Source organism: Natator depressus, chromosome 7, assembly GCF_965152275.1.
Source record: "Natator depressus isolate rNatDep1 chromosome 7, rNatDep2.hap1, whole genome shotgun sequence".
NCBI classification, from domain to species: Eukaryota; Metazoa; Chordata; order Testudines; family Cheloniidae; genus Natator; species Natator depressus.
The window spans coordinates 52,110,465-52,135,092 of record NC_134240.1 but is presented as its reverse complement, the minus strand read 5'-3'; the positions used below and the strand labels follow the sequence as shown (position 1 = coordinate 52,135,092).

The 24,628-nt window shown below is 45.4% G+C and overlaps 1 protein-coding gene across 3 annotated transcripts in view; it reads left to right on the top strand.

Moving 5' to 3' along the window:
* The window catches only part of PDLIM1 (PDZ and LIM domain 1), an 86,528-nt gene that overhangs the window by 42,503 nt on the left and 19,397 nt on the right, over positions 1-24,628 (top strand). For all 3 annotated transcript variants that reach the window (XM_074958428.1, XM_074958426.1, XM_074958427.1), the window contains exon 3: positions 7,637-7,721. In XM_074958428.1, the coding sequence (XP_074814529.1) occupies positions 7,637-7,721 (85 nt within the window). The remainder of the gene's footprint in view (positions 1-7,636; positions 7,722-24,628) is intronic.

Genomic DNA, 24,628 nt, shown 5'->3' with positions numbered 1-24,628 from the left:
TCATTCACTGTACTTTTGTCCAGTTCAGGTGGGAGGGGATTTTAAAAAGCAGTTCCCAAGTATAAAAGTAAAGTTCTCTTCTAAGTCACTGCTAAAGCTCCCATTGTCTTCAGTGGTGGACGATCCAGCTCCATGTCTCATGCTCCTTTCATAGTCAAAAACAAAGAAAACAAAATCCCTAATCTATAGGAGCTGGCATACTCCAGCAGACTCAAGACTGTTCCATCTTACTACATATATAAGCAAGTGCAGTCCTCATTGCCTCCATCCCCAATTTCCTCCTCTGGCTCCATATTTATTTCAGTATCCAGAGGTGCTGCCTTTTATTGATTAAAGAGAACGACCCCAAAACCAAAATCCTGGATCAAATCTGTTTTCAGATCAGGATTCAGAGCTTGAACCAAAGACCCTTTCCAGACTTCTTAGGGAAAGTTTAGATTCTCCACCCAAATTCTTATTACCAAGTTCAGGAGTTTCACAACCAGGGTTTTGCACCCACTCTGTCCTTTTGGAGAGCTGAAGTTTTGGCTCTGGCACTGGACTCTTTGATCTGAACTCTTGTCCTGTTTTAATTAGGGTTTGTGCTCCTTCTTTTTTTAAATTGGGATTCTTGGGCAAAGCAAAATATCTTTTCCCAGCTGTATATGATCAAAATGAGCATGCAATTTTTCCTTTAAGGGTATGAGAAGCAGGAGAGAAGTGGCAGATAGGAGAGCGCCACTAGGACACTGGGAACTCAGAGTATGTTGGGAGCCATTGTTGATAGGAAAAGATTCAGTAGGACCAACAGACAGAACACGCAAGGAAGGGAAAACCCAAGGAAAACAGCCAAATTCTCATACAGCCAAATTAATCACTCAACTCCTCTAGCTCCAGTGCAGCTGCACCTGTTGAATTTGACCCAAGCCAAATACACAAGCTTTCTGTGTGGCTCTAGAATAGATACACATAAAATGTATTTGGATGATCCAGACAAAAGCTTTTTTCACTGGGTAGCTCGAGTTGGTGTTAATTGTAATGTTCTTGGCTCTCACAATATGACTGAGCAAACAAGAAGTTCTGACCTATAGTGCCATGCTGGTATGTAACCAGGAGCAACCAAAAGGCAACGTTTTGCATGTCTCTATCAAAAAATGTTTTTTTTCTCTGAGTAATCCTCTCTCCACAGTGTTGAAAGCATGTGTGGGTTGCAATAGTATGGCAATATTTGCAGAAAAGAATACAACTATGTAACCTCTCTTCCTGCTCTCGCCATCTCCTTCATCAATTTTCTAGCTGCCCTTTCATGGTTCTGATACCAGCATGTACATTCTTATCACACCTTTTTAGTTTGAAAAACAGTCTGTTACTCTAGCAGAACTGGTGCCAAGAAGTGAGGCTGTGCATTCGTTCTCTTAAGCTGCCAAGAGCACAGGGAAGAATGGTCTCCTACCAGGTTATATTATAACAAAAGTGAAAAATGCAATAACCCAAACACCGTCGCGTATTATGGGAAGGAAGGGTGGGGGGTAAAAAAAGATTTAACTGTTCTGTGTCATGCAGGTTAAACCATACACTTGCTACCGGAGGCACTGATCACTTTGGACTGGTGAGGACTGGTTGTGTGATGTCCTAATAGAGTAGAATGTGTGTTCCAAGAAGAGATCCCTGTGAATTCTGTTGACTCACTTAACTTTGCCTTGTGCTGTCTTGCCAGCAGGAATTTTCCAGCCCTGTCATTTTACTAATAATTCTCTTGGCCCTGGGAAAAGACTGATGCTTAGTGCATGTCTATATATGGGCATGCCAATTGTCTAATCCTCAGAAGCAGCTCTGGAGCCCAGGAAGAGTTCTTTGTTGCTTTCTGGGACTTGCTCTGTGTTAGGCAGCACTCCTGTGTGAAATTTACTAATGATCGCTGCAGTCAAAACCATTTGCCAGTCAAGTCTGTTTCATGGCCTCTTTCCTTCATGTGAAAATAGTGATCTGTCTAGCTGACCAGTGGAAAAACCATGAAAGTCTGAACAGTCAGATGTATTTAATATGTGGGTATTGTAATGAATGGCAAGTGTGTGAATTTCTGGATAGAATCAGCTCAACTCTGTTATAGGCTCTAGATTGCTAACAGCTAATGGAGTGGTACCTTTTAAGTCACGTGGTAAAGGCCTGTGCTTTTAGAGAAAGAAGACTGTTCTTGCCCCACTGCCTCCACGAAATTCCAGCCAGCCATATTGCACAGCCTTATGATGCCCCTGGAGTCCTAGCTGGCCGCAGATTGGGTCCAGTATTTAAATACCATCTATGTACGACAGTGAGTCAGCCATACAGTGAATGACTCAAAAGTTACTGCCTCATATCTGTACCCTGGGGCTCACACTTTGCCATGATGCCGGTTGAAAGCCTGGTTAAAGAGGCTTACATCATGCCCTGAAGGTGACTGTGCTTAGCCATCAAACCAGCACCTTTCACAGCTTGTTAAACCTCCCTTCTAAAAATGTTTGAGAGGGAGGGTATCTTCTGTCTTCTCACACACTCAGCTTCCACCCCAGAAAGGGACAGGACAGCTGTATTAAGTCTTGTACTGTGCCAGGAACTTTCTTGTGTTAGCGCTTTGGTTATTTCTTTGAGATTTTATTTGGTTGCTTTCAGCCCAAGGTTTGAAGTGAGAATGTAAATCTGCCCCTCTCCCTTCTTTTCATGTGCTGTATATTTATACCTGCCTACTTAATTTTTCACTCCATGCATCTGATGAAGTGGGTTCTAGCCCACAAAAGCTTATGCCCAAATAAATTTGTTAGTCTCTAAGGTGCCACAAGGACTCCTAGTTGTTTTTACTTATTAGTGAGAGGCTCTTGTTGCCTATTACTAATCTAACCAGTCATCCAACTTCATAGACTTTATTTATATACTATCTAGGGTGTAGCTGGAGAGGGCCTTCACTTAAATCTGTTAGAAGAATTCACTCCTTAAAACCTGTTAGTGCTAAATTCTCTCCTCTTCACCCCTTATCTGGTGCTGTGAATTGCTCACTGAGTGATTGACTGAAGGATTTTGTAGCAGCTGTTGCAAAGACAAAGGGAAACTTTATCCTCACTGGCCACAAGGGGATAAAAATGTTGACTATTTAACCTTTTTGTTTGGATAACTTTTAACTTGGATAGAAAGTAAAGCTGGGGGTGACCTTGCTGTTAATATTTATATCCAGTGACAAATTGGGATGGTTGCAGGCTTGGAAACCAAAATGTTTTCTCTTTAATGTGAAGGCAAATCTGATAGTTGCGTAAAGTAGTTTACATCTTTAATGCCAAAGTTACTTCTGTGGTCTGTGAACCTGAGCTAGGCTCTCTGCTGTCTCATCTCTTGCATGGAGCAAGAAGTCCTGTATGTTGTAGGTGCAGTGGAATGTCAGTTGGATCCGCTGACTCAGAGGGGAGAATTTTGTCTCATGTTGATATATGGCCTGCCTTGAAGATTAGGGCTGAGTGAACAATTGATTATTTGGTCTAGGGACCAAACTGGAAAAAAGTTAGAGAATAGATTTTTTAAAAACTTTTCGTTAGCTCAAACCCCCCCCCTCAAAATAAAGAAAAATTGTTTTGAGTTGCTTGAAACATTTGGGTTGACTTGAAACAATGTTTCCCCCAAGTCTTTCATTTCAGTTTGGTGATTGTTTGTTTTTCACCCTTGCGTGTGTGTGCGTGTGCATGTGTTTGTGTCTATTTTACTTTGGCCAAATTTCAAAATGCAATACTGTTTTGAAATGAAAAAATTAAAACAAAATGTTCTGAAATGGTCAAAATGAACTGTTTTGACTTTTTTTCTAAAACTTTAAAAAAAAAATCCAAAATTATTTTGTTAAATTCCACCCAAATTTGCAAAGCTTCAGAGCCCTCAAAAATGAACTTTTTGTTGAAATTACTCTTTGCCAAAAAATGTTTGCCAAGCTCTGCTGAAGAGAACTTTGTCTGCCTTGTAAAGCATCTTAATGCTCCCGTATTTTGGCAGTCTGAAACTGATGCAGGAAAACACGTTATTACTGAGAGTTTGGAGAAGGGAGTCTGTATTGGAACTAGGCCAGTCTTATTGGGATTTAGCACCAGTGATAATTGGTATCAAAGGATATCTTTAATGGTCCAAGAATCATTTGAAATACCTACAGATTTGCAGCTAGGGTTCATATTCATATTTTCATCCATTCTGGGTAGGTTATTTTAATTCCATGCAATTTTTGTTTTTCAGGTGAGATGAAAACAGAGGTCCCATCTGGTCTATATTATCATTAAAGATCTTATTTCTTTCTTTCGGGGGGGTTCTGTCTTCTGGCCAAAACTTCTCCATCCCCAGTCACTGTGCGCTGGTTGACTGCCAACCTCCATCTCAGAGGGGGTTGTATTTTGGTCAGGCTGTATAGCAAACTTCATTCTGTATTTTCTGGGTGCCTGAAACGCTCATTAAAAGCCAACTCTCTCAGATAAGCCAGGTGATGATGTATTAGCGCTTCAGATGGACCCTTGCAATGGAACAATGTCTCTTTTTTTTTTTTTTTTTTTTAAACTACCCTACCTTGTAGAAAGAGGTTCACTATCCCTGGATTGCAGGTTGCAGACTGCACTAAACTGGCACGTGCGACTGACTTTCTACTTCTCCACACAAGGCATTTCCAGTGTATTGGATTTCTAATGTTTAATGTTCCGTGTACAATAGATATTAACAGGAGGCAAATGCTATACCCAGGCGAGCTCCATCGCTAAGGGTGGAGAAAGAGTGGTGAGCGTGTAGGGTTTTTTTTTAAACTGAATGGCAATGGGAAGCAGCTTGTTAAATGATATGGGCCAAATTCATCCCTTGTGTAAGTCCATGGTATTTCCTCTGCAATGAATGTGGCCCTGTGTGAATGTGACCCTCTTCTGTTTTGCACCCCTGATTAAAGGCCTGATTTTTAAAGAGGTTTGTTCCCAACCGCTATATTAATTGCATATGTAAATCCTCCTATTTCAGTACTCAAGGATCTAATTTGTGGGTGCGGTTGGGCAATTGGGTATCTAAAAGGTAGAGTTTGCCACTGCAAATGCAAAATGGTTCCTGTCAGAACAGGACACATCTTTTGAAACACTTCAGAAGGGTTTATCAGCCATGTGGAATTTCCAAATTTGAGTAAAAATTGGAAAAATCTCAGTGAAATTGCCAGTTTCCCCCCTTTTTTAAACCAGTTCTTGAACTGACAGAAATGTTTTTAAAATGTTTTCAACAATTTTAAATTTTAAAAAATTGAGGAAATTTTTCAGAAAAGAATTCCACATATAACATTAACAAACATAAGCCTCACAACATCCCGATGGGGCAGTTAAATATATGCCATTTTAAGATGGGAAGACTGAGGCACAGAGAATTCAAGTGGCATGCTTAAGATTTCTCAGGCCCAGGAATGTGGATGACTATGTCCTGAGCCATAATCATTAGTTTGTCTTTAATCTATGTTTTAAGATCTTTTAAAACTTAGGGGCTACTGTGTTCCTAATTTATTTGCACTACAGGCTGTTTTGGGGGAACTTGCAAATAGTCCAGTCAATCCACAGTTAGTGAGTGGAAATACATATAGCTGGGTCCACTCTCCAGGCTTTCTCCCTGGGCGCGCTTGGTCCTTGCAGTTCTCACTCTATCCACGGATGGAGTCTGACAAATCATTTTATAAGCCCTCAAGAGGCATCTGTTTGTTCAACAGTAACACTCTTTTTATATACAAAAAGGTTAGAATTTAGAGCAGGCCAGCATAGGGATATAACACATACTCTGTGTATTCAAGATGTGCCTGAAGAAAATACATGAATAGTACTGCCTCCCAGCTATTCCTAATGGCTCAGACAGCCCTTACTCATGTGGGTTATCACACTGAAGTCCAAGGAACTGCTCCCATGAATGAAGGTCACACCGTCAGGCACTTGGGGTATGTCTACACTGCAATAAAAAACCCATGGCACTAGTCTCAGAGCCTGGGTCAACTGACTTGGGCTCACGGGGCCCAGGCTGTGGAGCTAAAAATAGCAGTGTAGACATTAGGGCTTGGGCTGGAGCCCAGGCTCTGAGACCCAACCCCCTCTTGGGGCTTCCCCCAGCCCGACCACAAATGTCTACACTGCAATTTTTAGCCCCACTGGCTGGCCCAGGCTCTTGGGGCTAAACTCAGCCATGTCAATGGTCTGTTGTTGCAGGGTAGATGTACCCTTACTGTTTATCACGCGTTGCTGGAACGTTTGCTGGAATGACTTCTGGCCATTGTTGTTGCAAATTCTAGTAACTTCTGTTGGCAGAAATGCTTCTTCCTCACATCCCCAGCTCATTAGGTCAGTAATGACCAAGCTAGGGATGGGTCTGAGGCAAACGCATTCAGAGCTGGATCAGAACTCTTCCATCTGGTGCCTTCCTCTCTTCTATACAATGAGCCTGTGGTTGTAAGCCCTCTCCCTCTTAATAAGGGATCACCCTAACCTAGGTCCCCAAGCCATTTCACAGTGTTTAACCTCTCCCCCCCGACTCCAGCTATCCAGAATTGTGCCTACGCACAGTAGCACCATCTCCTAGCTGATTGGCAGAACTGCTTCGCAACCACAAGCACTCAGAAATCATGAGTCAGTCCCACAAAAACCATGAATTTAAAACATAATCAATCTGGAGTATTTATTTGCCTTGGGTGGTGGTGTCACATTTTCAAGCTTTTCTCCCCAACCATGAGGGCTAGAAACTTACCTTTTATTTTAATGAAAGCTGGGAGCTTCGTGTAATCACTTGAATCCAGGAGCTGGTTTTTCTTTTTCTTTTTTTTAAATGCCAAATACCACAGAACATGTGATCAAATCAGGAGACTTTTGTGTGCAGGAGTTTCTGCAGTTCTTTCTTTGTACAGTTCTATGTAACACTTCATGTTCTTATGCTAAAACGCCATATTTCAAAGGGTTTTAAATATTTGGGTTTTTTATATAAAAACACATTTTTGGTATCAAGTCAATAAGATCTAGTCTTTTATAGGCTCCCCTCCAGTTTTAAAGGAAAGTTCTCAGCCCACCTCTATTAGGCCATCTTTTTTTGTCAGTCTTTGGAGTTGGTCACTTAATACAGGATTCACTAGCACATGGTTCTTGAATTTGTTATGTATGTGGCATATACACAGAGAATTGAAATAAAAACATAAAGTACTCTAGCTGGAAGGTTGCAATATAACACTACTTTACTTCTAAGACTCCAGAAAAACATACTGTAGCCAAAAACAGAGCGAGACAAAGCAAGCTGTTCCCTGGCTAAAACAGAGGCATGCCTCATTCTGTGCTGAATCTCTGCAGACTGAGAACACAGACTGCATGCTTCCTTCAGAGCCCCCTCGCCTGCAAGCAGGACAAGGAAACCCCTTAGGATTTTAAGGGGAGAGCTTGTAATTTTAACAGTTTTCAGTACACTGCAGTTTTCTTCCTCCCCACCACAATCCACCCATGCAGGTTGACTTTTCCAGTATTTTGTGTGGAATATTTTCCAGCCCTTGCCCTTCCCTGGTGTTGCGGAGATTCCTGTTTCCGAATGGTTTAAAAAACATTTAACTGAATCCCCATAACTGAACCCAGGGAAGAAAACTATCAAATTAACCATCATTAACGTTCCTGTATTGCAGAACAGAATCCAAAGTCTGGTCCCCTCTGGTGACAGAGGAGGGAAAGCCCAATCCATACAAGATGAATCTGGCTTCTGAACCCCAGGTAAGTAATAATGGGCTTGCGCTATTTGTTGTTTCCTCACTGTGCCCTGTCCCAGAGTGGCATATGACCTGATTCTCAGCAGTGCTAAGCACCTCTAGCTGCAGCTGATTTCAGTGGGAAGAATGGCCTCAAATCTTAAAAGAGCGAGCAGATTAGTTGTGATAGTGCTAGGTTTTTAAGGCCCAGCTTCACAAAAGCCCTGGCTAGGCTGATTTAGTTGGGATCGGTCCAGCTTTGAGCAGGGGGTGGACTAGATGACCTCCTGAGGTCTCTTCCAACACTAATGTTTTATGATTCTATGATCTCTGTGAGGGAGACTGAGCTAGTCCTTATTCTGAACTCTGTTGTGGCCCAGCTGAGCTCTAACAAGGCTTGATGTGGTGCATGATGAGCTGTGTTTAGAAAGAGCCTTGTTTTTTCTTTGTACTCATTTTTGCCGTACTGCCCAGGATGTGCTAGGCACTTGTCAGGCCTAGTGAGAGACAGGCCCTGCCTCAAGGAGCTAGCAGCCTCAGGCTAGCTTTGGAACGTGGCGTAGCCTGGAATGTCGTTAGGTCCCAGTCATCATTCTATAGCCTCAGAATTGCTCTAGGTCAGGGCGGGAAAACTACAGCCCGGGGCCGCATCCGGCCCTCCGGATGTTTTAATCCGGCCCTTGAGCTCCCATGAGGGAACAGGGGTCCGGGGCTTGCCCTGCTCTGGTGCTCCAGCCGGGAGTGGGGTTGGGGGCTTGCCCTGCTCCATGCAGCTCCTGGAAGCAGTGGCATGTTCCTCCCTCCCACCCCTGGCTCCTGTGTGTCCCCCGCACACTGCCCCCGCCCCAAGCTTCGCCCCTGCAGCTCCCATTGCCCGGGAATTGCAGCCAATGGGAGCTGCATGGGTAGCACCGTGCAGAGCTGCCTGGCCACTCCTCCGTGTAGGAGCTGGATTGGGGACATGCCACTGCTTTCTGGAGCTGCTTGAGGTAAGCGCCACCCAGAGCCTGCACCCCTGACCCCCTCCTGCCCTCAAACCCCTTGGTCCCAGCCAAGGGCACCCTCCTGCACCCCCAACCCCTTATCCCCAGCCCCACCCCAGAGCCCGCACCCCCAGCTGGAGCCCCCTCCCGCACCTCAAGCCCCAATTTTGTGAGCATTCATGGCCTGCCATATAATTTCCATACTCAGAGCTTATCTAAATGACTTGCCAATGGTGAGCTGTTAGGGGCAGGGACTGTGTCTGTATATGTGGACAGTGCCTGTCACACAGTGGGTGCAACAGAATATAGGCCATAAATAACAGTCTGAACACTTTAATCTTAACCATTACTAAGCTTGTTGGCTTTCCTAGATAAGAGAGGCCCCTAGGCAGGGTAGGGGACAAATGATTCATTCTCACAATGACTCATTTATGCTGAAAATGCAGGGACACTGACTAATGGGAAAGCTTTGGAGATGGGGGAGTGCCACCTTTTCAATTCCTTTGTGGTGTGCGTAGCCCATTCGTGGGCACGGGTTTTGAAGCACACTAGTGGCCTGTTTCAGTTCAATTTCAGTCAATTTTAGGGGAGAAAGGCGGCGAGGTTCCTTTGGAAGTCAATGGGATGTAGACATCCAACTCCCATTAGTACCTTTCTCCCTTTATTGGCGTGGCAAAGTGCACTAAGTGGGGCCAGACTTAATACGCGAAGGCCCAATCCTCAAAGGTATTTTGGCTCCTAACTTTCATGGAACTCCATGGAAGCTAGAAGCCTAAATGTCTTGGAGGATCTGGGCCTAAGTGTTATAACCCATCCTATACAAAGATAATGTGTCCATTTTGCATCACTGTCCATTTGTGGCAAGGAGGAGCAGCCTTTGTTTTGTTTCATGCCAGGAGGTACAAATAAACCTTGGGGGTTGACAGCTTTAAAAACAAAATTTCCCAATGTTATTTTGAGCCTCTGCCTGCGGCTGTGGTTTGATTCTGTTAGCAGGGTCCCTGTTTCACATGTCCCCTTGTGTCCAGTCCCCAAAGAATTTTGTGAGCCAAATTCAGATTGTTACACTTGTGTAAATGTGGAGTAACTGCAGTGAAATCAGAGGAGTTGCTCTGGATTTGCACCGGTATAACGGATCAGAATCTGGCCCTAGAACTTCCCATATTTGAGGTTTTTTTCTAGCAAAATTAGAATATGTGAGAATAGTTCATTATGTAACCAGGAAAATACTGATTTGTCCTGCTACATTTATGGGGTAAATTTGTACCACAAAATGAGCCTTCATATAGAATAAGACCATCTTGATGCAGTAACTAGGAGCTGTTTGCCCAGGAGCTGTCCTGGATCTCATCTTTTTCCCTGTTCCCTGCCAAGCTGTGGGGATCAGTGTTCATGGTAGGCTAGCAGCTGATGTACAGAACTTGCTGTAGCACTCCCCCCAGTCAACTCCTCAAGTGGCTGAGACAAGTAAAGCTGCTGCAAGCCACACAAGCTGGTAGGACAAATGTTAGGTTGGGAGGGGATAAGGCAGAGGTGGACATTATGGTTGTGGCAGGGGTGGGCAAACTTTTTGGCCTGAGGGCCACATCGGGGAACAGAAATTATATGGCGGGCCATGAATGCTCACAGAATTGGGGTTTGGGGTGCAGGTTCTGGGGTGGGGCTGGAGATGAGGAGTTTGGGGTGCAGGAGTGTGCTCTGGGCTGGGACTGAGGGGTTCAGAGGGTGGGAGGGGGATCAGGGCTGGGGCAGGGGTGCGGGAAGAGGTGCAGGTTCTGGCTGGGAGTGCGGGCTCTGGGGTAGGGCTGGGGATGAGAGGTTTGGGGTGAAGAAGGGTGCTCTGGGCTGGGATCAAGGGGTTTGGAGAGTAGGAGGGGGATGGGGGCAAGCGGTTGGGGCATGGGGAGAGGCTCAGGGGGTGCAGGCTCCAAGTCGCACTTATCTCAAGCGGCTCCTGGAAGCAGTGGCATGTCCCTTGTCTGGCTCCTATACAGAGGCACGGCCAGGCAGCTCTGCATGCTGCCCCATCCGCATGCACCACCTCTGCAGCTCCCATTGGAGTGCATAGGAGCTGGACCGTGGCCATGCTGCAGCTTCCTGGAGCCATGTGATGAGGCCCCTGATCCTGTGCCCTGGCTGGAGTGGGGCTGAGCTGCATGGGTGTGGCCCTTGGCCCTGGCCAAAGTGGGGCCGAGCCATGTGGTGCGGCCCCGGCCAGAGCTGGGCCGAACTGTGCGGAGCAGCCCAGGCCCAGCGCCATGGCTGAGTGCGGCCGAGCCACATGGTGCGGCTTGTGGGCCGGCTTAAAATAGCCTGCAGGGTGTAGTTTGCCCACCTCTGGGCTGTGGGTTCTCTGGTGGGTCTCTAGCCTGTGAGTGTTATGGAGAGTTGGGGCCCAAACCACCTGGATTCACGCTTTCCTACCTTCAAACACTGGAGAAGTTCAGAGCTGGAGCTTGTGACTTAGCCACCTTGGCTAGGACTAGTCTCGTAGCATGCTCTGATACTGCATTGCAGCACTACAGAATATTGTATAAACTCCATTCTTTGGAAGAGGTGGGCAGACATGACTCTCAAAGTACTAAAGATCCCCCAGCAGTTCTGTAAAAGCAAGGATAACCCGGGTGCTTGGCTAATGCTTCCTCTCCTAAATGAAGCAAGAGCTAAATCCAAGGCTATGCGAGAACTATTGCTGAGCTTATGCTGGCTGTTGAACTTACCTGCATAGTTGCTTTGCCACCAGCCTCTCTGCTTTGTAAATCACTTAAAAATGCCGAGAGGTGTGGATTCTTTTCAGTTTAAAGCAGGGGCAGACCAAGGGGCTCTCAGGAACTCTGGTGATGAGCACAATAGAAACCCCTTAATAGACAGAATAGGGACTGTGTAGTCCTGAAGTGCAGCCCTCGGCTCTCTTGTTCCTGTATGCGCAGGATGAAAGAGTTTTGATCCAGGTTCAACCGCAGGTTTTTATTGCTTAAGAACTCAGGCAAGCAGTTTCTATTGGCTTGTAAAGAAAGCTCTAAGTGAAAGCAAACAAAGGGCGTGCCCCTTTGATTTTTCCGCCCTCAGCTCCCAACTGCCTGTTGATGCAGCTCTCCGAGACATGGAGGGCTGGAGGGGATCAGGAGAGGTCATTGAGGCAGGGCCAAGTATACCAGACCAACCCTGACGGGTGGGTCTAACCTGTTCTTAAAAACCTCCAATGATGGGAATTCCACAACCTCCCTTGTTACAGAGCTTAACTAACCTTATAGTAAAGTTAGAAAGCATTTTCTACTTTCCAACCTAAATCTCCCTTGCTGCTTTCTTGTTTTCCTACCTTCAGTGGACTTCGAGAACAATTGATTCCTGTCCTCTTTATGACAGCCCTTACCACATTTGAAGACTGTTATCAGGTCCCCCCTCAGTCTTCTCTTCTCAAGATTAAATGACCATTTTTTTAACCTTTCCTCACAGGTCAGGTTTTCTAAACCTTTTATAATTTTTGTAGTGGCTGGCTCACTACAAAAGCAACTTCTCTCTCCTGGAATTGACACCTCCTCATCAATTATTGGGAGTGGACTACATCCACCCTGATTGAATTGGCCCTGTCAACACTGGTTCTCCACTTGTGAGGCAACTCCCTTCTCTTCATGTGTCAGTATAATAATGCCTGCATCTGTAATTTTCACTCCATGCATCTGAAGAAGTGGGTTTTTTTACTCACAAAAGCTTATGCCCAAATAAATCTGTTAGTCTTTAAGGTGCCACCGGACTCCTTGTTGCTATAATTTTTGTTGCTCTCCCCTGGACTCCCTCCAATTTGTCCACATCTTTGCTGAAGTTTGGTACTCAGAATTGGAAATGATACTCCATACCTAGGGAGGTGGTGAAATCTCCTTCCTTAGATATTTTTAAGGTCAGGCTTGACAAAGCCATGGCTGGGATGATTTAGTTGGGGATTGGTCCTGCTTTGAGCAGGGGGTTGGACTGGATGACCTCCTGAGGTCCTTTCCAACCCTGATATTCTATGATTCTATGATTTCATGATCTTGAGGCCTCACAAGTGCTGAGTAGAGCAGAACAGTTACCTCCCATTTCTTACATAAGACACTCCTGTTAACAAACCCCAGAATATTTGTCTTTTTTGCAACAGCATCATATTTTTGGCTCAGATTCCATTTTTGATCTACTCTAACCCCCAGATCCTTTTCAGTGGTACTACTGCCTAGTCAGTTATTCCCCATTTTGTATGTGTACACCTGATTTTTCCTCTCTAAGTGAAGTATTTTGCATGTGTCCCTATTGAATTTCATCTTGTTGAGTTCAGACCAATTAGTTCTCCAATTTATCAAGGTCACTTTGAATTCTAATCCTGTCCTCCAAAATGCTTGCAACCCCTCCCAGCTTGGTGTCATCTGCAAGTTTTATAAGCGTACTCTCCACTCCATTATCCAAGTCACGAATGGAAAATATTGAATAGTACCAGATCTAGGACAGACAGCTGTGGGACCCCATTGGATACGTCCTGGCAAAATATGGGCATCCCTGGATTAAAAGGTTACTTCCAATGACTCTAGGCTTAATTTTCACATCAGGTTTGTCATCACTCTCCTCTTAGAGCCTGGTTAAAAGTGAAGCCGGCTGCGGCAGTCTTAACAAATTGAGGCACTGGATAAATCACCCTCTCTCCTTTAGTATGTGAGCAGGACAAACTGGCACAGTGAGGGAAGAGTTCTGCAATCCAAACCATAATCAGAAGAGCCCACTGAGTTTGCCATCTTTGCCAGTGCCTCTTTAAATGTCTTGAGCCAGTCTGCCAAGAAAAAGAGACTAATGACATGAATAGCACCGGCTTTTAATAAGGTTTTGTCTGTACCCCTTTCAATGACTGACTGCTGCAAGTGATACTTTGCAGTCACAGTGTCTATGCTGCAATGTCAACTTGAGAATGCTAATTTCTCCCGGAAATATGGCAAACGTGCCAAGTTAGCTAACTTGGGGCTCTGTGTGTAGAATAGCAAATTAGAGTTCATAGTTGCATTGTTGCCTGTTGCAAGTGGGGTTTTTTATCCATATCATACCCTGAGCAGAACATGCTGTCTATACCAGCCTTGCAAAACTTTCAAGAATTTTACCAGCATAGGCCTAATGAAATGATGACTTAACTTTTTACCAACATCATTGTACAAGTTATTATATTTTACTTTTGTTGGGTGAGTAGATGTTTTTGTTGGACATGCAGAATCTTAGAAGCAACTAAGTGTCATTAATCATTATAACTTACTCATAATTAAAAATGAGTAAATTATTCCTAGCAATAGTTATAGAACTTTCATTTGTTCACTTGCAGAATAGATAGCATGTGTTTTGGGGTGGCTTTTTACTCTGCCAGAAGCATAGTTCTTGTGTGTATGAGTGTGGGGGCCTTATACAGAATGACCAGTTTTGGTCCCATATTACATACACAACTATATGTGGTTCATTTAGGGCCTGATCCAAAACCCCTTGAAGAAGATTCTCATTGTCTCCAAGAGGTCCATCCTTAGGATGTACAGAAAGCAATCATTCAAATGAATAGCTAAGACTGTGGGATGTTTAGTCCTAGAGAGTTATAGCCATGGTTGCATATGTATCACATCATAGAGTGATGATAAAACCAGCTTTTACCAAAAAAGCCTGTAACCCTCCAGTAGCGATGGGTCAGCTAGCTGATGTAGTTCTGTGTTGGGTGTGACTGTTAACTTCGGAGGACGGAAATAACTGGTGTATTTGCTCAATTATTTCACTTGTGCTTCTCAAGGGTGTCACATTCAGCATCTGTTTCCAGTGGAATTACCCTTTTTCCCCCACCCCAGTGGAAAGGATGAAACCACCAGAACCACCTGCCCTCTGTGCTTCATTTCCCTGTTTCATAGGGATCCCAATAGGAGAGGAAGGATGACTTGCTGGTTAAGGTACCGAGTCAGAACTGGGGAGATCTGGGTTAAATTCCTGGCCCTGCCACAGACTCCATGGATGACCTTGGGCAAGTCAAGTTGTGGCTTTGTGCCTCAGTTTCCCAATCTATAAAATGGGGACTAACACTTCCTTTCCCCCATCCTTTGTCTGTCTTGCCAATTTAGAGTGCAAGCTCTTTGGGGCAGGGTCTGTCTCTTACTATGTGAAGTGCCAGCACAGTGGGGCTCTGATCTCAGTTTGTGCTCTTAGGCATGTCTGTATTAAAATAATAATAAGCAGATAAAATGGGCTGTGAGAGCACCTTCAAGAGTGTTCTAAGCTGCAGTAGTTTCCAGGTGATCTGGCCCATTTCCCAAAGGATCCTCTCTTCCTACTTTGAGGCAGAAATATTAGAACATCCCCAAAAATCTAAGTGGAAGATTCAGGTTTAAGGTTAATTTAAGGTTTAAGGCTCCTTTAACCAAAAATTGTGTAAACTTAACAACGGAACAGTGAATTTTGCTTTGTCTTAAATAAGACATAACCTGCAGAAACATGTTCTAGTTACTTCTGAGAGTGAATAGCAACATTCAGGTGATGGCTGAAACAGCCAGCCACATGTATCAGCTTTCCCAAGGTTTCCTTAGACAGCGCTGCTCACATCCTATGGGGTGATGTAATTGTTTCCATTTTGTATATTTGTCTCCATGGAGATTTAGAAGTCACAAGGTATAGAGTGTGGGTGTGTTGTTGATATGACCTTTGATAAGGCCGTGGGTGTACTAGCAGTCTCTGTGAAGCAATAGTCTATAACGTAACCATCTCCAGTTGGAGATGGCTGAACTTTGTTGGCTTTTGGTGACCTCCTGTTTTTCTTTGTTTAGGCGGCATTACTACATGGGTATGGAATGCTTTAGGAAAGTCAGAGAGAGAGAGGATGTGGGAAGCTAGTCAGACTGCTTTGTCCCCTTGCCTCCCCCCATCAAAAAAATCTTCCAAATTTCTACTCTGCTTTCAAAACATGAGAAAAGCTTTTGGAAGGATGAGAAAAGGGTAAGGTTATGTGAAGATACTCTAATCCCCAATAGCTGTGACACATTCCATGGATCCCCAAGAGAGATGGGAGCTCAGACAGATTGTGCACTGGGGATCAATGAGAGAGTTGGCTGCAGTACCTTTGTTTTTGAAGTTGCTAAATCTTTGGCTTAAACATACTTCTGTGAACTGTGCTCTTAAAGGCACAGGCGCAAAGCTAGCACTGTGTGTGATTGTGTGCTGGGAGTGATGGGTTTGAGCTGAGAAGTTTGGTTTCAGTGAGACCTGAAATGGGATTTCAGCAGCTTCCTTGCTGTAGCACTGCCTTGCGTGGGGCAGCACGCCTGCCCCCCAAGAGCACAGAGGGGAGGCAGCAGTATCTCTTTGAGTGCTGCTGAAGGAGGGGGGTAGCAAGGAACCTTGTCCTTCCTAGTACAGCTTTTGGCTTCACTTGGAAAGGAGAGTGGGGGCGGGGCGGGAATGGAAGAAGCGGGGAGAATGGAAGCTTTGACTGTAGGGAAGAAGAATCCTGCTCCTCGATCCCTTTATTTTCCCTGTGTGACATAACCCCTCAGAATTTCCTGTTCCTTGTGGTGATGAGGTCACTGCTGTTCACTGCTGCTACAAAACCAAAAAGGCCCGGTCAGACTCTAATATACTTGAATGTGTTGCAGGCCCAGTTCTTCCTAGGATCATGCAGGAGCTCCCGTGAATAGCATTGGCTATTCATTCCCAGCATGTTAAGAGTGCGGGGCATAAGGGGGAACCTTGTGATTTGCTGGGATCACCCGATATTGGACGGAAAGTTCTGGTTTCTCACTAATAACTAATGTGCACCAGACCACATTCCTCCCTGGTGTGACTCCAGTGAAGCAAGCTGATCAGCCTGGCTCACACTCTGGGCACTTAGCACTCTCTGAGTGGCTTCACTGTGATGCTGCATAAGAACGGCCCTACTGGGTCAGTCCAAAGTTCCACCTAGCCCAGTATCCTATCTTCTGACAATGGCCAATGGCAGGTGCCCCAGAGGGAATGAACAGAACAGGTAATCATCAAGTGATCCATCCCCTGTCGCCCATTCCAACTTCTGGCAAACAGAGACTAGGGACACCATCCCTGCCCATCCTGGCTAATAGCCATTGATGGACCTATCCTCCATGAACTTATCTAGTTCTTTTTTGAACCCTGTTATAGTCTTGGCCTTCACAACATCTCTGGCAAAGATCATGGGAAGTGCCTGATCTCCCCAAAGCGGTGACAGCCAGTAGTGGCTGTGGCTGTCTTTGGGGCATACTGACGCAAGAGCCCCCCTTCAGGGGAAGCAGCTGTCTCAGCACCATGCCTACTGGTGGCGACAAGCAGCGATTGTGAGGGAGCTCCCAGCTGCCGCTTTGATTTTGTTCAGCTCTGAGTAGAGTGGGAGGAAACTCCCTTTGTTTTCCCACTCTGTTTTCTCTGCCATGCTGCCTTCTGCCAAAAGTAGGAAACACTGATTGTCTTTCTGTTCTAGGCTTAATGACTTTTTCCACAAGGCAGATTGTCATAAAGTCTGGCACCATTAGTTGTGATTGGTGATCTCTGCTCAGGAAAGATCAGGACCTAGAATAGCTGGTCAGTGCAATTTCCTGGTGCAAGTGCTGCAGGAACCAACTAGGGGCAGAGCTCTTCTTGACCTGCTGCTCACAAACCAGGAAGAATTAGTAGGGGAAGCAAAAGTGGATGGGAACCTGGGAGGCAGTGACCGTGAGATGGTCAAGTTCAGGATCCTGACACAAGGAAGAAAGCAGAGCAGCAGAATACAGACCCTGGACTTCAGAAAAGCAGACTTTGACAACCTCAGGGAACTGATGGGCAGGATCCCCTGGGAGAATAACATGAGGGGGAAAGGAGTCCAGGAGAGCTGGCTGTATTTTAAAGAATCCTTATTGAGGTTACAGGGACAAACCATCCCGAAGTGTAGAAAGAAGAGTAAATATGGCAGGTGACCAGCTTGGCTTAACAGTGAAATGCTTGCTGATCTTAAACACAAAAAAGAAGTGGAAGATTGGACAAAGAAGAAGTGGAAGATTGGACAAATGACCAGGGAAGAGTATAAAAATATTGCTCGGGGATGCAGGAGTGAAATCAGGAAGGCCAAATCACACTTGGAGTTGCAGCTAGCAAGTGATATTAAGAGTAACAAGAAGGGTTTCTTCAGGTATGTTGGCAACAAGGAAAGTGTGGGCCCCTTACTGAATGAGGGAGGCAACCTAGTGACAGAGGATGTGGAAAAAGCTAATGTACTCAATGCTTTTTTTGCCTCTGTCTTCACAAACAAAGTCAGCTCCCAGACTACTGCACTGAGCAGCACAGCATGGGGAGGAGGTGACCAACCCTCTGTGGAGAAAGAAGTGGTTTGGGACTATTTAGAAAAGCTGGTCAAGCACAGGTCCATGGAGCCCGATGCACTGCATCCGAGAGTGCTAAAGGAGTTGGTGGATGTGATTGCAGAGCCATTGGCCATTATCTGTGAAAACTCATGGCGATCGGGGGAGGTCCTGGATGACTGGAAAAAGGCTAATGTAGTACCCATCTTTAAAAAAGGGAAGAAGGGGGATCATAGAACATCAGGGTTAGAAGGGACCTCAGGAGGTCATCTAGTCCAACCCCCTGCTCAAAGCAGGACCAATCCCCAATTTTTGCCCCCTGATCCCTAAATGGGCCCCTCAAGGATTGAACTCACAACCTGGGTTTAGCAGGCCAATGCTCAAACCACTGAGCTGTCCCTCCCTCCGGGGAACTATAGGCCAGTCAGCCTCACCTCAGTCTCTGGAAAAATCATGGAGCAGGTCCTCAAGGAATCAATCCTGAAGCACTTAGAGGAGAGAAAAGTGATCAGGAACAGTCAGCATGGATTCACCAAGGGCAAGTCATGCCTGACTAATCTAATTGCCTGCTATGATGAGATAACTGGCTCTGTGGATGAGGGGAAAGCAGTGGACATGTTGTTCCTTGACTTTAGCAAAGCTTTTGATATGGTCTCCCACAATATTCTCGCCAGCAAGTTAAAGTATGGGCTGGATGAATGGACTATAAGGTGGATAGAAAGCTGGCTAGATCATCGGGCTTAGTGGGTAGTGATTAATGGCTCCATGTCTAGTTGGCAGCCGGTATCAAGCAGAGTGCCCCAAGGGTCAGTCTTGGGGCCAGTTTTGTTCAATATCTTTATTAATGATCTGGAGGATGGCGTGGACTGCACTCTCAGCAAGTTTGCAGGTGACACTAAACTGGGAGGAGTGGTAGGAGACGATGGAGGGTAGGGATAGGATAAAGAGGGCCCTAGGCAAATTAGAGGATTGGACCAAAAGAAATCTGATGAGGTTCAACAAAGACAAGTGCAGACTCCTGCACTTAGGATGGAAGAATCCCATGCACCGCTACAGACTAGGGACTGAATGGCTAGGCAGCAGTTCTGCACAAAAGGACCTAGGGGTTACAGTGGACGAGAAGCTGGATATGAGTCAACGGTGTGCCCTTATTGCCAAGAAAGCTAATGGCATTTTGGGCTATATAAGTAGGGGCATTGCCAGCAGATCAAGGGACATAATCGTTCCCCTCTATTCGATATTGGTGAGGCCTCATCTGGAGTACTGTGTCCAGTTTTGGGCCCCACACTACAAGAAGGATGTGGACAAATTGGAAAGAGTCCAGCAGAGGGCAACAAAAATGATTAGGGGGCTGGAGCACATGACTTATGAGGAGAGGCTGGGGGAACTGGGATTGTTTAGTCTGCAGAAGAGAAGAATGAGGGGGGATTTGATAGCTGCTTTCAACTACCTGAAAGGGGGTTCCAAAGAGGATGGATCTAGATTGTTCTCAGTGGTAGCAGATGACAGAACAAGGAGTAAGGGTCTCAAATTGCAATGGGGGAGGTTTAGGTTGGATATTAGGAAAAACTTTTTCACTAGGAGGGTGGTGAAGCACTGGAATGCGTTACCTAGGGAGGTGGTGGAATCTCCTTCCTTAGAGGTTTTTAAGGTCAGGCTTGACAAAGCCCTGGCTGGGATGGTTTAGTTGGGGATTGGTCCTGCTTTGAGCAGGGGGGGTGGACTAGATGACCTCCTGAGGTCCCTTCCAACCCTGATATTCTATGAGTGTGGGGTGCATTGAAGGAACCCTCTCAAGGCCTAGGGATGAAATAGCAGGCCGTGTTAGAGGTTAGGGTCATAGTGCATGGTTAAAACAGGGTGATGTGCTGGTACAGTGGACTGGCTTTTTAAGGATGTGAAGGGGGGATGCTGCCCTCTAGTAGTGTGAGCCAGTAAGGGCCCTGCTATGCTGCTACCATTAGCTGCCACAGACTTTCTCTTTGTGCCCAAGTGGTAAGAGGGCTGTAGATTCTGGAGCTGGATTAGGGGTCAAGTCCTGACTCCACAGAGGAGGAATGTCCAATTTGATATAATTGTCTGTCTGCGGTTTAGGAACTCTTTAGGCTGGGGACAGGACTGGAATAGCTGGGCGAGGGAGCTACCTGTCCAGGCAGGAGTGCATTGGCAGAGCTATGTGGAGGGGTGGGATTTTGTAGGGGGTGCTGCTGGTGGTCAGGACTGAAACGGATTGGTATAGCTGTGTGCTTGGGTTGTCTTGGGGTGGAGGGGTGCGAGGGTTTGCATGACACCTTGCCCACACAGAGCCTATCAGTAGAAAGTGCTGTCAGTTCTTCTTTCTCATAAGCATGTAAACCAGTTTCTCTCCTTTCTTCCGTGCACCCTTCTCCTTAAAAGAAGATTCCTTCTCCAAGTACAGCTAAAACTCAGGTACTTGATAGCTGTTGTTCATCAACTGACAATTTGTGCCTGCCACCTTATAGCAGCTGATAACAAGCTGTGGTTCCAGATCGGGCTCTCAGTCCAGGCCTCCATTGCATTCTCCAAATTGGGAGAAACTTGGGCTTTATTTTTCTTTTCATCAAGGGAGGTTTTTCAGAAGCACCTAAGGGAGTTGAGGATACAGCTTCCATTGAAAGTCAGTGGAATTTGTGCTCCCAAGCCACTGAAAGCTTGTCTATGGGGTAGTAAATTTTATCAGTAAGGAGTCAAGTATCAGAGGGGTAGCCGTGTTAGTCTGGATCTATAAAAGCAGCAGAGAGTCCTGTGGCACCTTATAGACTAACAGACGTATTGGAGCATAAGCTTTCGTGGGTGAATACCCACTTCCTCGGATGCATTAGTCTATAAGGTGGCACAGGACTCTTTGCCATCAGTAAGAGTGAATTTAAACTGCTTTAGTTATACTGATATAACTCCCCCTGTGGATGCTTTTCCTCCAGGATGAGGGGCTGTTTCAGGTTAGCTTGTATCACGTAGGGAAAGGGTTCAAACTAAGGGTTTATCTAATCTTGAGAATTAATTTGGATTAATATAGGGTGTGAATTTAAAGCACAGTAGCTATTCCAGAGTAACTCCTGCTATAGACCAGTCCTATGCTGGAAAAAAGCCACTCTTATTCCACAATAAGAATGTCCACTGAGGGTTTGTACCAGTTTACCTATACTAGTATGATTACACTGGAACGTTTTCCCAGTATAGACAAGCCCTTAGGTATTTCTGACAATCCCACTCTGAGGCTTCAGTGTTTGCTGTTTGGTCACCCTCCACAGCAAACCTGCCAAGAAAGCTAAACACCACCAAACCCACTGCTTCCTGGGGTCACCAGATGGTAGCCAGGAAAGTGAGCCAACGCGGTCACACAGGATGGGTGGAGCAGAACGCTGCAGGATCTGCCTCCAGGTAGTACAAGTGTCCCAGGAAAGAGCTGATATTAGTCATGTTTCTCGTTAACGAGATGCTGGGAAAGGAAATGTAATCAAGAAAGAACTAACATGCTGGGGAAGTTCCTTTCCTGGCCTGGACCGGAGCATTTCCTTCTATTTTGCCATCTGCTTTTCCTTGGTGTAATGAACTGGTATTAAAACACATAATGCCCAAGAGCCGGTTATTTAGTGCTGTCTTCCCTACCCTACCTTGTTATAACACTCTTGTAAACTCAGTAACTTTTAAAGTATTGCAAACCCCAAGTGTTCAAAAATCATGAACCACCCCCTCCAAAAGGAATATATTTTGGGCTCTTTTTATTCATCATCTTATGTTTGAGCCTTTAGGAGTCACCTTTTCAAACTTTCGTCTGAAACCATGAAGGCTAGAAACTTACTTTTTTTTTAAAATGAAAGCTGTGATTCTCGTGTGATCACACGACTACAGGAGCTGGAGCTTTAAGAAAAATGCCAAATATTGCAAGAGTTGGCAACTGAGCCAAACACCTTTGCCAGGACAAATGAGGTACTGATATCCTATATCTTGACAAAAAGAAAAGGAGTACTTGTGGCACCTTAGAGACTAACACATTTATTTGAGCATAAGCTTTCATGAGCTACAGCTCACTTCATTGGATGCATACTGTGGAAAATACAGAAGATGTTTGTTTTTATACACACAAATTATGAAAAAATGGGTGTTTATCACTACAAAAGGTTTTCTCTCCCCCCACCCCACTCTCCTGCTGATAATAGCTTATGTAAAGTGATCACTCTCCTTACAATGTGTATGATAATCAAGGTGGGCCATTTCCAGCACAAATCCAGGTTCCCTCCCCCCCCCCCCAAACAAACCCACTCTCCTGTTGGTAATAGCTTATCTAAAGTGATCACTATCCTTACAATGACAGGTTTCAGAATAACAGCCATGTTAGTCTGTATTCGCAAAAAGAAAATGCATCCGATGAAGTGAGCTGTAGCTCACGAAAGCTTATGCTCATATAAATTGGTTAGTCTCTAAGGTGCCACAAGTACTCCTTTTCTTTCTCCTTACAATGTGTATGATAATCAAGGTGGGCCATTTCCAGCACAGGGTCCTGCACTTAGGATGGAAGAATCCAATGCACCGCTACAGACTAGGGACCGAATGGCTAGGCAGCAGTTCTGCAGAAAAGGACCTAGGGGTGACAGTGGACGAGAAGCTGGATATGAGTCAACAGTGTGCCCTTGTTGCCAAGAAGGCCAATGGCATTTTGGGATGTATAAGTAGGGGCATAGTGAGCAGATCGAGGGACGTGATCGTTCCCCTCTATTCGACACTGGTGAGGCCTCATCTGGAGTACTGTGTCCAGTTTTGGGCCCCACACTACAAGAAGGATGTGGATAAATTGGAGAGAGTCCAGCGAAGGGCAACAAAAATGATTAGGGGTCTAGAGCACATGACTTATGAGGAGAGGCTGAGGGAGCTGGGATTGTTTAGTCTGCAGAAGAGAAGAATGAGGGGGGATTTGATAGCTGCTTTCAACTACCTGAAAGGGGGTTCCAAAGAGGATGGCTCTAGACTGTTCTCAATGGTAGCAGATGACAGAACGAGGAGTAATGGTCTCAAGTTGCAATGGGGGAGGTTTAGATTGGATATTAGGAAAAACTTTTTCACTAAGAGGGTGGTGAAACACTGGAATGCGTTACCTAGGGAGGTGGTAGAATCTCCTTCCTTAGAGGTTTTTAAGGTCAGGCTTGACAAAGCCCTGGCTGGGATGATTTAACTGGGAATTGGTCCTGCTTCGAGCAGGGGATTGGACTAGATGACCTTCTGGGGTCCCTTCCAACCCTGATATTCTATGATTCTATGATTCCAGGGTTTAACAAGAATGTCTGAGGGGGGGGAGGGAGGGTGTTAGGAAAACCAGGGGAAATAGGTTACCTTGCATAATGACTTAGTCACTCCCAGTCTCTATTCAAGCCTAAGTTAATTGTATCCAATTTGCAAATGAATTCCAATTCAGCAGTGTCTCGCTGGAGTCTGGATTTGAAGTTTTTCTGTTGTAATATCGCAACTTTCATGTCTGTAATCGCGTGACCGGAGAGATTGAAGTGTTCTCCGACTGGTTTATGAATGTTATAATTCTTGACATCTGATTTGTGTCCATTTATTCTTTTACGTAGAGACTGTCCATTTTGACCAATGTACATGGCAGAGGGGCATTGCTGGCACATGATGGCATATATCACATTGGTGGATGTGCAGGTGAACGAGCCTCTGATAGTGTGGCTGATGTTATTAGGCCCTGTGATGGTGTCCCCTGAATAGATATGTGGGCACAGTTGGCAACGGGCTTTGTTGCAAGGATAGGTTCCTGGGTTAGTGGTTCTGTTGTGCGGTATGTGGTTGCTGGTGAGTATTTGCTTCACGTTGGGGGGCTGTCTGTAGGCAAGGACTGGCCTGTCTCCCAAGATTTGTGAGAGTGTTGGGTCATCCTTCAGGATAGGTTGTAGATCCTTAATAATGCGTTGGAGGGGTTTTAGTTGGGGGCTGAAGGTGACGGCTAGTGGCGTTCTGTTATTTTCTTTGTTAGGCCTGTCCTGTAGTAGGAAATGGCCCACCTTGATTATCATACACATTGTAAGGAGAGTGTAAATGGCCCACCTTGATTATCATACACATTGTAAGGAGAGTGATCACTTTAGATAAGCTATTACCAACCGGAGAGTGGGGTGGGAGGAGAGAAAACCTTTTGTAGTGATAAACACCCATTTTTTCATGATTTGTGTGTATAAAAACAAACATCTTCTGTATTTTCCACAGTATGCATCCGATGAAGTGAGCTGTTGCTCACGAAAGCTTATGCTCAAATAAATTGGTTAGTCTCTAAGGTGCCACAAGTACTCCTTTTCTTTTTGCCTATATCTTGAGTTTGCTACATGAAAGCGCTAGTTCTACCTCTGCAGATGAAGTTTAAAAACAAAAAACCAAGGTAGGACAGTGCAACAGAACGCCTGGCTAAAACAAGTGAGCAGTACTGAAGCTTCTCCCTAATGTACTGCAATCACATCTCCCTCTGTGACTCCCAGGGAGGCGGGCAAGCAGGGCAGTTGTCCTAGGTGCCAACTTTCATGGGGTGCAGAATTGCTGTGCCGCTCAGCTTTTCCCCTCCCTTCCATTCCAATTCGGAGTGGGGACAGCACCGAAAATGTTTCTCACCC